The 16,745-nt window shown below is 43.4% G+C and overlaps 1 protein-coding gene across 4 annotated transcripts in view; it reads left to right on the forward strand.

Moving 5' to 3' along the window:
* The window catches only part of FLNC (filamin C), an 83,998-nt gene that overhangs the window by 29,062 nt on the left and 38,191 nt on the right, over positions 1-16,745 (forward strand). For all 4 annotated transcript variants that reach the window (XM_073652545.1, XM_073652548.1, XM_073652549.1 and 1 more), the window contains exons 3-5: positions 9,372-9,469; positions 11,151-11,301; positions 16,075-16,193. In XM_073652545.1, the coding sequence (XP_073508646.1) occupies positions 9,372-9,469; positions 11,151-11,301; positions 16,075-16,193 (368 nt within the window). The remainder of the gene's footprint in view (positions 1-9,371; positions 9,470-11,150; positions 11,302-16,074; positions 16,194-16,745) is intronic.

Raw genomic sequence — 16,745 nt, forward strand, 5'->3', positions numbered from 1 at the left:
AACGTCCCCCGAACAACAAGATGCAGGGTCCTTCAGAGGTTTGCAGCTGTGCATACGCCATCCTGTCGACCTCCTCTATCCACTTCACACAAGCAGAAACGGCTCCAGTGGGCCAAACATTACATGAAGACTGATTTCAAAACTGTTTTGTTCACGGATGAGTGCCGTGCAGCGCTCGATGGTCCAGATGAATGGAGTGGAGGATGGCTGGTTGATGGACACCCCACGCAAACACGGCTACAGCGCCAACAAGGAGGAGGTGGAGTAATGTTTTGGGCTGGAATCATGGGGAGAGAGATTGTCGGCCCCTTTAGGATCCCTGAAGGCGCTAAAGTTGAACTCCATAATGTATGTGGATTTTCTCAAACAGCACTTCCTGCCATGGTTCAAGAAGAAGAACCGTGTATTTCACAGCAAGATCATTTTTCTGCATGATAATGCACCATCTCATGCTGCACATAAAACATCTGCATCTCTGGCTGATATGGGCAGAAAAGGGGACAAACTTATGGTGTGACCCCCATGCTCCCCTGACCTCTACCCCATTCAGAACCTTTGGAGCATCATTAAAAGGAGTGTCTATGATGGCGGGAGGCAGTTCACATCTAAGCAACAGCTCTGGGAGGGTATTCTGTCCTCATGCAAAACAATTGAAGCAGAAACCATCCAAAACCTGACAAATTCAATGGACGAGAGAGTTCAGAAGCTCCTTTCGAACAAGGGGTCCTATGTGAAAATGTAACATCACCTAGAATAAAGTTTTGAGTTGAAAACTGTTTGATTTCAGTTTCTAACAACCTGCTAATGCTTATAATTTCAAAAATGACCATTTTTTTGGTCTTTATTAAAATGAAAAGGTTGATCGAAAAGTTTGGGGGATCTAAGAGTGTGGCAACCCAGTAGTCATGATTACTTCGAATTCTGACAATATGAGGGTCATGCTGCAGGTAGTGCAGCAAGAAGGCACTTATGTGTCTTGCGCATCTCGGAGCCCCAAAATTATTTTCCGGGCTAGATGCAGCTAAAAATTATTTTTAATTTTAAATCTGGTGAAGCTTATTATAGATGGCCTAATAGGATCAGTGCTGCACACTGCTACAAAGCCCAAATTATTTTCCAGTCAAGATACAGATAAACATGATTAGTAATTTGAAAGCTTAAAACGGTTGGTAGGGTGATTTTAACCAATCATCAAGCTTTTACTCTCCCCAGGATGACACAGGGGTAGAAAAGTCGTTTCGGATCCATGATTTGTTCATCTTTATGAACGTGAGTCTGTCTACATTATCAGTGGAGAGCCGCGTGCGCTTATCTGTCAGCACACCACCAGCAGCGCTGAACACACGTTCAGACAGAACGCTGGCTGCGGGGCATGACAAGATCTCCAAGGCGTAAGTGGCTAGCTCCGGCCATTTATCCAGATTGGAAGCCCAAAAAGAGCAAGGGTCCAGTGACACAGTCGTGGCTTCAATGTTTACTTGGAGATACTCCTGTACCATCGTCTCTAGGCGTTGACTATGTGTCAGACTTCTTGTCTCCTGTGGCCTTGCAAAGGATGGGCTAAAAAAGTGGTGAAATGATTCCGCAAAATTGATGTTACCAGCAGATACTGTGGTTCTGTTACGGTTTGAGTGCTGAACACTTGACGGTCCCACGGTTGGCAAGTTGGAACTGTGAGATTCACTACGTGCACCACTGGTATTTTGTGGAAAAGCACATGTAAGATTCTGCAACAGTCTCTGCTGATACTCCTGCATGCGCGCATCCCTTTCTATGGCAGGAATAATTTCTGCAAATTTACTTTTGTACCGGGGATCTAACAGTGTGGCAACCCAGTAGTCAGGATTATTTCTAATTCTCACAATTCGAGGGTCATGTTGCAGGTAGTGCAGCAAGAAGGCACTCATGTGTGTTGCGCATCCAGGAGCACCAAGTCCCTGTTGTGTTGGTGGCGAGGTAACAATCATGCTTCCTTCCTCTGTCCTCTCCCCCCAACCTCGCACAACAGAAATGTGATCAAGGTCTCCCTCATCTGATGAGTCTTCCATCAGTTCGTCCTCCACTTCTTCCTGGGCTCCTGCACCTTCCTCACTAGTTTGGCTGCTACCATGCGCCCTGGTAAAATCATCTCCCCCACCCTCACATGCCTGCCGCCCTGGTGCTGCCGACCGTCTGGACCTTGCAGATGTTAGCCCTTCCGCATACAACTCCTCCTCCTCTACTTCCTCCACCTCCTCTTGTGCCACCACCTGACTCCGAATTCTGTTTAACATGTGCTCCAGCATGTAAATCACCGGAATAGTCATGCTGATAATGGCATCGTCAGCACTAAACATCTTCGTCGCCATTTCAAAACTGTGCAGAAGGGTGCATAGGTCCCTGATCTGAGACCACTCCTCCAGCGTGATTTGCCCCACCTCTGAATCTCGTTGGCCCAGGCTATACGTCAGAACGTATTGCACCAGGGCTTGTCGGTGCTGCCACAGTCGCTGCAACATGTGCAGAGTTGAATTCCACCGGGTAGGCACATCGCATTTTAGCCGGTGAAGTGGCAGGCCCAACGACTTCTGTAGAGATGTAAGTCGCTGAGCTGCGGGATGCGAACGGCGGAAGTGAGCACACAGCGACCGTGCCCTCTGCAGAAGGCCATCTAGTCTGGGATAGTGGGCTAAAAATTGCTGGACAACCAGGTTCAACACGTGAGCCATACAAGGCACGTGTGTGACATTGCCCCGGCGAAGGGCCGCACCCAGGTTTGCAGCATTGTCGCACACGGCCTTCCCTGGTTTCAGGTCCAGTGGAGACAACCATTCATGAAATTGGTTCTCCAGAGCTGACCACAACTCCTCAGCTGTGTGACTCACATTTCCCAGACATTTCAATGTAAAAACCGCCTGATGACGTTGAGCCCTACTGCCAGCATAGTAAGGAGGTGTGCAGGATCCCTTCTGCGCAGTTAGAAAGCTTGTGGCATGACCAGACAGGCTTTGGGTGCAGGTGGAAGACCGAGAGGAGGTTGAGGAGGCAGAAGCAGTGGAGGAAAAATGACATAAAGAGGATTGACGCACAACTCGTGGGGACGGCAAGACTTGGACAGCAGCCCCTTGTCCTGCTGTCACCATAGTTACCCAGTGCCCAGTCAGCGACATGTAACGCCCCTGTCCATGCCTACTCGTCCAAGTGTCTGTGGTGAAATGCACCCTGTCACACACAGAGTTTCTCAAAGAAGCGGTGATGTTGTGTGCGACATGCTGGTGGAGCGCAGGCACACCTTTCTTTGAGAAGTAGTGCCGACTGGGCATCTGGTACTGGGGCACTGCGACGGACATAAGGTCTCGAAAATCCTCTGTGTCCACCAGGCGGAAAGGCAGCATTTCTGTAGCCAAGAGCTTGCAGATGGTGAAATTCAACCTCTTAGCTTTCTCATGGCTAGGAGGAAATGGTCTTTTACTTGTCCACATCTGAGGGACCGAGGGCTGGCTATTGTGCTTAGACGGGGTTGATAAGGGTGTCCCCGGCAAACTGCCGGTCTGTGAGGAAGATGCAGGCGGACATGTTAGGTTGCCTTGATCCAAAGGTGGTGCTATCGATGTCGGACAGCGCTCAAGACCAGCTGGTGTTACCACCTCCAAAGAAAATGATGACCTGCCAATCACGCTGGCTGTTGCGGGTAAAGAGGTGGCAGGTCTGCGTCCCAAAACAGGTGTGACTGCTGTCCCCCCAGTCACAGAGGATGAAGAGGCCGCGGATGCACAAGATATGGCAGACGGTGGTTGGCCCGGCCGGCTAGACCGCATTGTAGCACACTGAGCTTCCCACTGCAACTTATGCTTCATGTCCATGTGCCGGTTCATGCATGAAGTACTCAAACTATGTATTTTTTGGCCTCTACTTAGCTTTTGCTGACAAATGTTACAGATAACACGAGTTGGGTCATCTTTATCGATCTGAAAAAATGCCCAGGCTATGCAAGGCTTAGCACCCATGCGACCTGAAGAGCCACCACGACTTGTGGTGAGAGGCAGAGTTGTGTTTGAGGATGCAGTTGTTGACGTGCTTCCAGTACTACGTCTCTGTCCAGGAAGGCGCAACCTGACCTCGTCGTCACTAGCATCTTCCTCCACCTCCTCTGCTGACCTCATCTCTTGGCTGACTGTGGGTTGACAGTAAGTGGGATCTCCGACCTCATCATCATCACCCTGTGCGTTATCACACCCGTCGTCCTCAGAGCCAACCTGTTCCTGCCCTGACAAAAAACTAAAGTTGTCGCTCCAATCAGGTATTTGAGTCTTATCATCGTCTTCCTCATTGTCTCCACCAACAGGAGTTACAGTTTGGGAATGAGGGTCTACATTATGGTCAGAACCTTCTGCGTCTGGTCCTGGATCCGACTCATAAAGATTCTGGGCATCAGTGCAGATCATTTCCTCGTCTGGATTCACAGAAGCGCTGGAGTCGACCTCTGATTCCCAGGCTATAGTATGAGTAAACAGCTCTGCAGACTCAACCATCTGTTCTACCTCATACTCAGACAGGCAGCTGGAGATTTGGGAGCTGTGAGGAAGCAAGTGCGATTTGGGTGACACCTTTGAGGACTGGAGTATTTGTGATGTTGAAGTTGATGTGGAGGAGAGCCCACTTAAAGGAGCACTTGATATCCGTTGAAGCACCTGCTGTTTTTGTGCCTCATCTGGAATTTGTAGCGATTGGCGTGGCCGTAAGAAAGGGATCTTATCACATTGTCCGCTAAAAGAAGTAGACATTTTAGTTTGGCTGGAAGATGGTCTTTCTTCTGCACCTACCCCACGGACACAACCTTTTTTCCCCTTCCCAACACGCCTATTCCCCTTTCCACCAGCAGCAGGCCTTTTTCCACTCATTTTGGTGGTTAACTAATTCACAACTCTGGAGTTGTTTGCACAAAAAAACAATGGATGGTAACCGAGCAGAGCTGAGTGGCCAAACTGTGGTATTAGGCCAAAACTATTGGCTGGGTTAGATGCAGAAAAAAATTATTTTTAATTTGCAACCTGATGGAGGTCAGTATAGATGGACTAATAGACCAAGTCCCACACACCGCTAGAAGCCCAAATATTTTTTCAGAGCTAGATGCAGAAAAAAATTATATTCAATTTGCAACCTGCTGGACGTCAGTATAGAAGGACTAATAGAACAAGTCCCACACACTGCTAGAAGCCCAAATATTTTTTCAGAGCTAAATGAAGAAAAAAATTATTTTTAATTTGCAACCTGATGGAGGTCAGTATAGATGGACTAATAGACCAAGTCCCACACACTGCTAGAAGCCAAAATATTTTTTCAGAGCTAGATGCAGAAATTTTTTTTATTCAATTTGCAACCTGATGGAGGTCAGTATAGATGGACTAATAGACCAAGTCCCACACACTGCTAGAAGCCCAAATATTTTTTCAGAGCTAGATGCAGAAAAAAATTATTTTTAATTTGCAACCTGATGGAGGTCAGTATAGATGGACTAATAGAACAAGTCCCACACGCTGCTAGAAGCCCAAATATTTTTTCAGAGATAAATGAAGAAAAAAATTATTTTTAATTTGCAACCTGATGGAGGTCAGTATAGATGGACTAATAGACCAAGTCCCACACACTGCTAGAAGCCCAAATATTTTTTCAGAGCTAGATGCAGAAAAAAATTATTTTTAATTTGCAACCTGATGGAGGTCAGTATAGATGGACTAATAGACCAAGTCCCACACACCGCTAGAAGCCCAAATATTTTTTCAGAGCTAGATGCAGAAAAAAATTATATTCAATTTGCAACCTGCTGGAGGTCAGTATAGAAGGACTAATAGAACAAGTCCCACACACTGCTAGAAGCCCAAATATTTTTTCAGAGCTAAATGAAGAAAAAAATTATTTTTAATTTGCAACCTGATGGAGGTCAGTATAGATGGACTAATAGACCAAGTCCCACACACTGCTAGAAGCCCAAATATTTTTTCAGAGCTAGATGCAGAAAAAAATTATATTCAGTTTGCAACCTGATGGAGGTCAGTATAGATGGACTAATAGAATGATGCTATGCCCAAAAGATTTTACTTCACTAGGTGCAGTAAAAAAATTGGTATTCTATACACAGGTGGTATATCTTGCAACACAGATAGGCTACTCCACTGACTAACGCACTCTGCAATAGGCCAAAAAGGATTAGCTTTGCTAGATTCAGCCAAATGCTGTGAAAAAAACTTGCACAGCACTGGTACAGACCTGCCTGGCAAAAACTGATAGGAACTGATGTAACCTAGTCCTGAAAAGGACTCCAATTACAATTAGTCTTTACTCCCACAATCTATCTATTTAAGAGCACAGACCTGCCTGATAAAAGTCGTAGGAAATGCTGTAACCTAGTCCTTAAAAGGACTGCAATCACAACTATTCCCTACTCCCAAGCTATCTGTATATTTGTGCGAAAATTGGCTTGAAATTAACAAGGTATAGCGCACACAGCAACAGCGGTGCCGTCTAACACGCAGCTGCAGCAGTGAGAAAATGGTGGCGACGGGGAAAATGGCTTGGTCTTATAGGGCAAGGACATGTGACATACACTGCCAATCACACATGCCCTTGCTTGTGTGAAAAAAAGCAGTTCGCTCCGTGTGTGCGCTGCTGATAGGCTGACAGATTGCACCTCCCCACTGCAAATGCGGGAAAGAGAAAAAAAAATGGAGATCTTCATTGTTCCTGCAGAGATCCATCCCCTGCCCCTCCCCCCGCCCCGCTGTACACTCAAACTGCGTATTAACATTAATTTTCATCATTACTGAGAAAAAATCCAGTTATGATTTTGGTGCACGAACAGTTATCGAACATAACCTCGAACAGCCGAATTTTTCTCAAATTGTTCGTGTTCGCCGACCGGCTCGAACACCGCCCAAAACAGCTCGAATTTGAGATTGGCGAACAGTTCGAGTAGAACAACGCTCATCTCTATTCAGGACCCCAATTAAAATAAAAACAGTGGATACTCACCTCCTGCAGCGGCACCGTTCCAGCGATGACAAAGCTGATATTCCCGGAGATGACGTGACTTGCTGTTTTGGGTGCAGGTTGCAGTCAATGAGTACCTGCTTGTCCGCTGCAGCCTTTGCTATTTTATCAGAGCAGATATCGTCCGGATAGACTATTGATGAGCTACAGTTCATTGTCTAAAGCTGGCACGCCACACATGTCATATCACCATAGGGAACAGACGTCTCTGGAATGGCGCTGCTGCAGGAGGTGAGTATATACTGTTTTTATTTTAAGAAATGATTAAGCTCGGGTTGTCCAGTAGTGAACAATTCCTTTAATTTGGATAAATACTACTAACAAATTAGTTCTGATAGGAGTCTAAGCGACATCTATATTTTAGATTCTCTCAGTCATAAACAGGTTAACAAGTATAATATAAAGAGCGCTCTCCAACCCACGGCCGATCGTGATCCTTGTGATCTGCATCCAAGTATTAAGTCATAGAAAGAAATATTCCTAGATATCCCTAGGACATCTCCTCCCTCAGAATAGTTTGTAACGGGGAATAAGAAGCAGCTATGTGTGCTCCTGCTTTCTTTCAGTATTTCTCTTATTTATACACATATACTAATACTACTCTATCATAGGCATCATAGAAGATGAATGGCCTTATCACCATCACTTCTGCCAGTGTATTACCACAGTGAGTGTGGTCAGTGGGTAATTTGAAGCATGTGGGCCCCAAAGCAAATCTCCAACAGGGCCCCTAATTATTATGGGTTTTAATAGTATTGGTCTTCTCTTATGGACCAAAGGGACCTTTTGAGCCGCCCTAAGCTTCAGGACCTGGGTGTGTCTGCAACCCCTGCCACTATTATAGTTATGCCTCTGACTTTAGTATTACTTTACTCTTTTATGATCAGTTATTGTTTGCTGAAATCAAATGGAAAGCTATTTTGAACACCAAAATAATCTAATTGCTAAGCAATTACATCCCAATCCATCTTGATTCAATCCTGATATACATAACTATCTTTCTCTACAATGAATTTTAGTTTTATATTTTAGATAAATCCTATACCAGTGTAGAGATTTTTTACCTAAGCTTAGGTCAAGTTTTTGCATTTTGTCAAACCTATAAGATTATTAATAAGGTTTCAGTGTAGGAAGCGGACAGGTAAGGTTAAATGGTCATTTCTGTGTAGGCATAGAGCAGTTTTCGGTGTAACCGTATGCTACTGCCTGCTGCTTTCCATGACAAGGGAGAAATGCAGCTGTAACATTATCCAGTTTAGCTGCCTGTCCGCCTGCCAAAGAGAAGGAGGGTGGAGGACAGAAGTGTGCAATCTCATATAAGGCAAGAGGCAGAGAATATACTGAAGTTTACACAATCGCTTACAAAGTGGATCAACCAAGTCACATGGATACAATTCAGTTCCACATTCCCTTCCAGCATATTATATGATTTGCAGATCCCCTTAAATGTCTTATTATTTATTATCTTATATTTTACAGCAACATTGTGTTTAATTTATTACATGTGATGTAAGGGGTAGCTTTTCTCCTTATCCTAAGTCATATTGCACAACTCGTTAAAGGGTTGATTGTGACTTGTAGGATTGCTGCTTCCAATAGGTGGCACTATAGAGTACAAGTCCTCTTTTTCTCTGAAGAGGCAATTTGCTTATTACATGTAATGCAAATTTACAGAGTGCACACTGCTCTGCATTTATTTATTTTACTCACTTATATAGCGCCATTAATTCCACAGCGCTTTACCGATATTGTCATTTCTGTCCCCATTGAGGGCTCACAATCTAGATTCCCTATCATTATGTCTTTGGAGTGTGGGAGGAAACCGGAGAACCCGGAGGAAACTCACGCAAACACGGGGAGAACATACAGACTCCTTGCAGATGTTGTCCTTGGTGGGATTTGAACCTAGCACTGCAAGGCTGCAGTGCTAACCACTGAGCCACCATACTGCATTTTGCTTTACTACTAATGAACACACTATTTTACGCCAAGTCTAAATCTAGTTTGCAAAGTTTACACATTAATTTCATAATTTGTCTAGGAAGTTTTTTCTATTATATCATTCCCGCTTGATTTTCATTTGGGTTTCTCTGTTTGGTCCCAATCAGACGGGCATCTCCATTTTTAATTATCACGTCAGTGGTCTTAGATCACCATTTACACATATGGATATGACCAAATTTAATCGGAATCCATTTTTGCCTATAAATGTAAGCATTGACGGTCAATTTGTAGTAGAGAAATCCTGGAATGTGTATAGAGTATAGATCAGTCTACAAATTTATAATAGTGATAGTAATGGTAACTGTATCATGAGAAGTAAAACTGCACCCTTTTTTATATAGGTCTCTGTCCAGACTGGGAGGCGTGGGACCCCAACCAGCCTGTGGAAAATGCAAGGGAGGCAATGCAGCAAGCAGATGACTGGCTCGGAGTACCACAGGTGAGAGACACAGGTCTTCATTTAAGAACCTTACGGGTCAATTCGTCATTGCTTTTTCACCTTTTTCCTGGAGTAAAAATAGTTGTTGTTTTTTATTTGGCACCTTAAACATTATTTAATTTGCGCCTTTTTAAGTTAATTTTACTTGTTTTTGCCTTTCTTTGTTTTACATTACGAATATGGCTTTAGTTATCCAAATTTTTTAATCTAATTCATCATTTTTGACCTGTTGAAATGTCACCAAATTTTTGTGCAATTGTACTTCAGTACCCTAGTCGAGTACAAAATGTCATTTTTCTCTTGAGCAGTTGAAAACCAATGCACCACATTTTAATTCTTATTGAAAGTATATGCAACTTTTTATTCCATAACAGCACAAAAAAAGCAAAAGAGACAAAAAATAAACATCTTGAACCTAAATAAATGAATAACTTAAAACAAACAAACCACTAATGATGAATCAGGGCGGTAATGTTTTCAGAATGAATTCCCATTAAATATATAGACATAAAATATATTTTCTTTATATGATTTGAATACAACTCTACAGCTTGCATGCTTATATACTGTAGATTATTGTCATATAATGGAACAATTACAGAAAGAGGGTGATCCATTTACAGAACCATTTTTTGTCCAGTAGTCTACCAGTTCCTACATTAGTTCTAAGTCCCTATTATACATGGTGACTAACCACTTGTGTAAACAATGGATGCCAGCTACTGGCTATTATACATATTTTAAGGAGCTGCCCCAATTAGAAGCACTGGCCACATTTATTTCTGAATTACAATACTTTGGAATTGTTTGCATTAGTTCAGTACAGCTATCTACAATTGGAAGATGTCATTGGATATGAAATCATCTCCTTGCGTGGGCACTTATAGGAAAAAAGAAGGAACAAAAATAATTCAGGACTGTAGGGAAATTCACAATAGATGTCTAAAAGAGATACAGACAAAAAGTCAGCAAAAATTAAATTTATAAAATCAGATGTAGAAGAACAATGGTAAAATAGAGAAGAATGTGGACTGATGCATGTTGGAACATGATCCAATCAAAGTAAGTAGATTCCTACAAATATTAAGAAGCTATGAGTCTCTTCTACTTCCAGTCCCAGTCATGACAAAAGTAGTCTAAACAAACGGCCTGTATGTCTACTGTCAGGACTTTATCCAATTTTGGTGTGTCTGGCCATAGTGGCTTACAAGAACCTAGCGGCAGCATTGGGTTTAGCTTTGGTATGAGCCTAGGGCTCTTTTGTTCACTAGACTTAATGAAGGGTATGGTAGAGGAAGATGCACCGATTTCATTAAGTTTGAAATGAATTTGGCAAATATTTCAGCTGCTGTGCATCACCGCCAGAATTGTACGACTGTCAGGGGCTAGTGTACAGTTCTGACTTAGTTTACACTATTTTTATGGCTTAAATTATAATTAATTGCTTGGGCGCGCTCATCCTCCTGGCTGAGATCCACTCACAACTTGCAAAATGACAAAAGCCACAAAATTTTGCATTATTTCAAGAAGTTTTACATCAGAAAACTAGCGAAAACTGCTTGATAAATCGTCCCCATAAAGTATACATAACCTTATGTCTACAACAACTAATTTCAATTCCATAGACAATATACATTATTTTACTAAATGTAAATATTTTAATGTTTGCTCTGTATTGTAGGTTATCGCCCCTGAAGAGATTGTGGATCCCAACGTAGATGAACACTCAGTCATGACCTACCTGTCCCAATTCCCCAAGGCAAAGCTAAAGCCTGGTGCACCTCTTCGATCTAAACAGCTGCATCCCAAGAAAGCCATTGCTTATGGGCCAGGTATGGGAATTGTGTTACTTCTCTGAATTCTATAAAAAATAAACATATTATTTTCAAAGAATATGGAAAATATTAAAAGGGTTTCCTTAATTATTCATATTAGAAGTTTATTTTTAGATCACTTTTGGAAATGGATCCCTTGTGTTAAAGGAAAGGGTTAAAGTGGGAGATCAGGTAGCCCCCCGCAGTTCCCTTTCTGCTGGCTCTCTTGAGGTCTGGGTGAGCTCATGCTCTCAATCTGCTCTGCTCCATCTCTACTTGGCAGCATCACGATTGTTACAATATGTTGATCTGTAGCAGCTAAACTGCCTGCTGCCAAAACTCCCAAATGTGGACAATTAGGAGAAAGGCAAGACCAACACACAAGCTCCATTGGGGCCTTATTGAGTTCCAGCATCTTCATGCTTCTGAAATGTCCATGAAATATAGTGAAATACAAACAGAAGCTAAAGATGGTCATAATGCTGTGTACTTCTGCATGTAAGGATTGGGTAATCCTGATTATCAGTTGTATAAGTATTGATCAATAAAACAAACAACATTATTGGAAGCATAGTCAGAAGTCAACAAGAATGTGTTTTTTTTTTTAGTTATTTCACTAAAAAATATTTTTTAAGGGGTTTACCATTTGTCTTTAAAGGTAATGTATAATAAAATAGACTATTATTTTAATCATACTTTTGTATTAATGTTTTACTTTTTTTCTGAAATCGCAATCTGTATTAAAAAGAAAAAAACTGAAATCTTGCAATGTTTCACACTGATTGCTGGGAATATTTTAAACTCATGCTTCCCATTTTTACTCAAGACTTTTCAGTAGCCTTGTCATTATCATCACAGACAGGATTACAATGACAGGTAATACAGAGCTGATGACACAGAATCCTCCGTTCACAGTAGGCCATGTCACAGCTCTCCCTCCCTTTACAATGACCTTCAGTGCAAAAGATAGGGTCAGAGTGAGTTGCTGCTAATATACAATACAGACCAAAAGTTTGGACACACCTTCTCATTTAAATATTTTTCTGTATTTTCATGACTATGAAAATTGTACATTCACACTGAAGGCATCAAAACTATGAATTAACACATGTGGAATTATATACTTAACAAAAAAGTGTGAAACAACTGAAAATATGTCTTATATTCTAGGTTCTTCAAAGTAGCCACCTTTTGCTTTGATGACTGCTTTGCACACTCTTGGCATTCTCTTGATGAGCTTTAAGAGGTAGTCACCGGAAATGGTCTTCCAACAATCTTGAAGGAGTTCCCAGAGATGCTTAGCACTTGTTGGCCCTTTTGCCTTCACTCTGCGGTCCAGCTCACTCCAAACCATCTCGATTGGATTCAGGTCTGGTGTCTGTGGAGGCCAGGTCATCTGGCGTAGCACCCCATCACTCTCCTTCTTTGTCAAATAGACCTTACACAGCCTGGAGGTGTGTTTGGGGTCATTGTCCTGTTGAAAAATAAATGATGGTCCAAATAAACGCAAACCGGATGGAATAGCATGCCGCTGCAAGATGCTATGGTAGTCATGCTGGTTCAGTATGCCTTCAATTTTGAATAAATCCCCAACAGTGTCACCAGCAAAGCACCCCCACACCATCACACCTCCTCCATGCTTCACGGTGGGAACCAGGCATGTAGAGTCCATCCATTCAACTTTTCTGCGTCGCACAAAGACTCGGTGGTTGGAATCAAAGATCTCAAATTTGGACTTGACGCGCCCCCTGGGCCGTGTGTGTGTAGAAATACCCGGAGCCAGGCCTCTGTGCAATGCTGGGGGTTTGTAGTCTCCGTGGCGGCGACCCGGTCCCGTGGCTCAGGGTGGTCAAACCAAAGGGATAGTCTATATGTTGAATGTCCGACTACGTCACCCGTGGATTGCGGTCACTGGGAACCGCCGCTGCGGGGCAGACCGCTGAGGCTGGTGTTGTGTGCGCAGCAGAGGGTAGTATAACTCCCCACGGGAGGAGTATAGCCTCAGGGCAGTGAGTGCGGATGGTGGGGGTGATGGTGCGCGGGAGCAGCAGTAATGACTCAGAGTCCAGTGATGCAGTCCAGGGTCTTTACTCACAGTTTTACACTCCAAGCCACTTCTGCGCAGGTAATGGCTGCCCATGTCGTACTGTGCTCAAAAGGTGAGGGGCTCGGCCAACTCCCAGGTATCTTTGGAATGCTTTTCAGGGCCCCCTTCGTGTGTCCTTTCTCTGGCGTGTCGTACCCCACAAGTGACCACGTTTCTGTCCAGCTGCCTCTTGCCTTGGCGGACAAACGTATGTTCCGTTTCCCTGGGTCCTATGTGGTGCCTTCCTAACGGGTGTAGTGAGGGGCCGTGCACATACAATGCCACGGCCTCCGGTTACTAGCTGAGGGTAGTTGCTCTCCTCCACTAGATGAGGGATCCGGTTCCCTTTCTTGGCCTGACCCCCCTACTCTGGTAGCGGCGGGCGTACGGTGGCGACTGGCCGGTCCGCACCCCTGGGGTCCCTTCACTCCACTCCTGGAGCCTTTCCTGCTCTCCTTCTTCTCCTCCAGGCTCAGGCCTCCTTACTAGGCCCGCCTCTGGAGCAGAGCTCATGCAGATCCCCTGCTCCCTGTCACTTCTCCTCAGACTGACCACCGAACCTAAGATGGCTCCTCCCTTTTATATGCTCCTACTCAGTGCACCCAGGATCTATTCTCCCCACCCACACACTACCGGGTTCCCCCTTTCTAGGTGTTCCCTCCCCCCACTCCAGCCAGGGATCAGGGACAGTTGTGCTCACTCTTGGGAGCATTGTCGCCCTGTCCCCCGGAAATGTGGTGTAATGCATGTGGGTGTTAGGGTCCTGAGCCATACTCCATCCTTACCTGAGAGTGAGCTATCACACCTCTGGGTGAGATGCAATACCTCTGTAGCAACCGAACCCCCGGGGCGCTACAGACTCATCAGACCAAAGCACAGATTTCCACTGGTCTAATGTCCATTCCTTGTGTTCTTTAGCCCAAACAAGTCTCTTCTGCTTGTTTCCTGTCCTTAGCAGTGGTTTCCTAGCAGCTATTTTACCATGAAGGCCTGCTGCACAAAGTCTCCTCTTAACAGTTGTTGTAGAGATGTGTCTGCTGCTAGAACTCTGTGTGGCATTGACCCGGTCTCTAATCTGAACTGCTGTTAACCTGCGATTTCTGAGGCTGGTGACTCGGATAAACTTATCCTCAGAAGCAGAGGTGACTCTTGGTCTTCCTTTCCTGGGGCGGTCCTCATGTGAGCCAGTTTCATTGTAGCGATTGATGGTTTTTGGAACTGCACTTGGGGACACTTTCAAAGTTTTCCCAATTTTTCGCACTGACTGACCTTCATTTCTTAAAGTAATGATGGTCACTCGTTTTTCTTTACTTAGCTGCTTTTTTCTTGCCATAATACAAATTCTAACAGTCTATTCAGTAAGACTATCAGCTGTGTATCCACCAGACTTCTGCACAACACAACTGATGGTCCCAACCCCATTTATAAGGCAAGAAATCCCACTTATTAAACCTGACAGGGCACACCTGTGAAGTGAAAACCATTTCCGGTGACTACCTCTTGAAGCTCATCAAGAGAATGGCAAGAGTGTGCAAAGCAGTCATCAAAGCAAAAGGTGGCTACTTTGAAGAAGCTAGAATATAAGACATATTTTCAGTTGTTTCACACTTTTTTGTTAAGTATATAATTCCACATGTTTTAATTCATAGTTTTGATGCCTTCAGTGTGAATGTACAATTTTCATAGTCATGAAAATACCGAAAAATCTTTAAATGAGAAGGTGTGTCCAAACTTTTGGTCTGTACTGTATATGTGGATTTCCTGAAAGAACAAGTCTAAAATTGCTGCACTAGTCAGTGTGAAAATTGCAAGATTTCTATTTTTTTTTAATACAAATTACGATCTGAAAAAGACATTGGCAAAAAATTTAAAAAAATGCATTTTACATAAAAACTGATTTATAAACAGTAGGTCATTTTCTGATGAGACATTCTCTTAGTGAGGTGATGATTATAAATGACAAATAGAAGCCAAGAATTCACCCTGCTCTAGTGCTGCCTCCCCAATGGCTTACACCAGGCAGGAAGAGATGATGCCATGACCCCAATGACCTGACCACTGAGGCCACTGGGTGGCTACAGGGTCAGGATACTTGGGGTCGAACGTCATCCCTCCTGGTCTAGTGCGGACCATCAGGGGATGAAATTTCAGTGGTTACCGTAGTATGATTTTTTTTAAATTTATTAGTAAGGTTTAACTTTTAAAGAAAAGCGAACAACCCCTTTACAAGCCTATTTTGAGTCTTATCCCTTGTTTTGCTATCCTAATTTAGATGTACTATAGTAAAGTATTGCTCGTTGCTATACACCAGTATTTTTGTATTCACAAATAGTGAACTACCAACATGTTCATTTTGCTTGATTTTATTGTCAGTCAAAGAAGCTGTTTCATTAAAACATCATAGAGGATTATATGGATCTAAAATATAGACATGATTGAAATCTATGTGCCCTGGGTGCCTGTTAGCTTGGGACAATCTGTGAGAATAAAAAACATGGAATGTTTCAACTTCTGACATATTACAAAGATATTCTCCTCTCCTTCCAGAGGAGAATATGGCGTCATAAGGTCCCATTAATGCAGTCCTGGTACTACCATGTGTACTGTTGACGAGACCTAATTGCGTATAATATAATTATTGAAAACCTGACATTATGTTTCTGATTCGCTACTACATATTACATTTGATGTTACATGTTTTTCAGGTATTGAACCCCAAGGAAACATGGTTTTGAAGCCTGCCTTTTTCACAGTGGAGACTATCGAAGCTGGCCTTGGGGAAGTACTGGTCTTTGTAGAAGATCCTGAGGGACACACTGAGGAGGTGAAGACTAGATATTCTAGTTGGTTTACATCTTGTTAAACATCAGTGGAGGACTACTACTAATAGTAACTAAGATATGAGCTAAAGATAATGCCAATCACATCTGTATCCTGCAGAATAACTCTAGAAATAATAATGACGTGGACAATGTATAATAAAGGGTTTATCCTGGATTTTTTTTTGTTTTTTTTTTACTATGGGCATAAAACCTACATAAAACCTAGAGGCAGGTAGTAGCTACCTTTCTTTCACAAACCATTCCTGCCGGCGAGTTAGCAGCTTCCGCTGATGTCACGTCGACAGAGTAGCAGCTTCTCTTCTGTTCTGCTCTGTTGACGGGGCGTAACTGCCGACGTCATGCTGATTGACAGTTAGCTTCCCGCTTCCTAATTGCCAATCAGCATGAAGTTGGCAGTCACAGCCCTTCGATTGAGCAGCCAGAAGAGGAAGAGCTGCTCTGTTACGTTGAGCAGCAAAATCGCTGGCAGTAGCAGTCAATGAACTCTCTGTGCCGGTACCGGGTAGGATAGGCAGATAGTTAGTAAATACCTG

This window comes from Phyllobates terribilis, unplaced genomic scaffold, assembly GCF_046119375.1.
Source record: "Phyllobates terribilis strain yellow unplaced genomic scaffold, ASM4611937v1 Scaffold_11__3_contigs__length_659146591, whole genome shotgun sequence".
Taxonomy (NCBI): Eukaryota; Metazoa; Chordata; class Amphibia; order Anura; family Dendrobatidae; genus Phyllobates; species Phyllobates terribilis.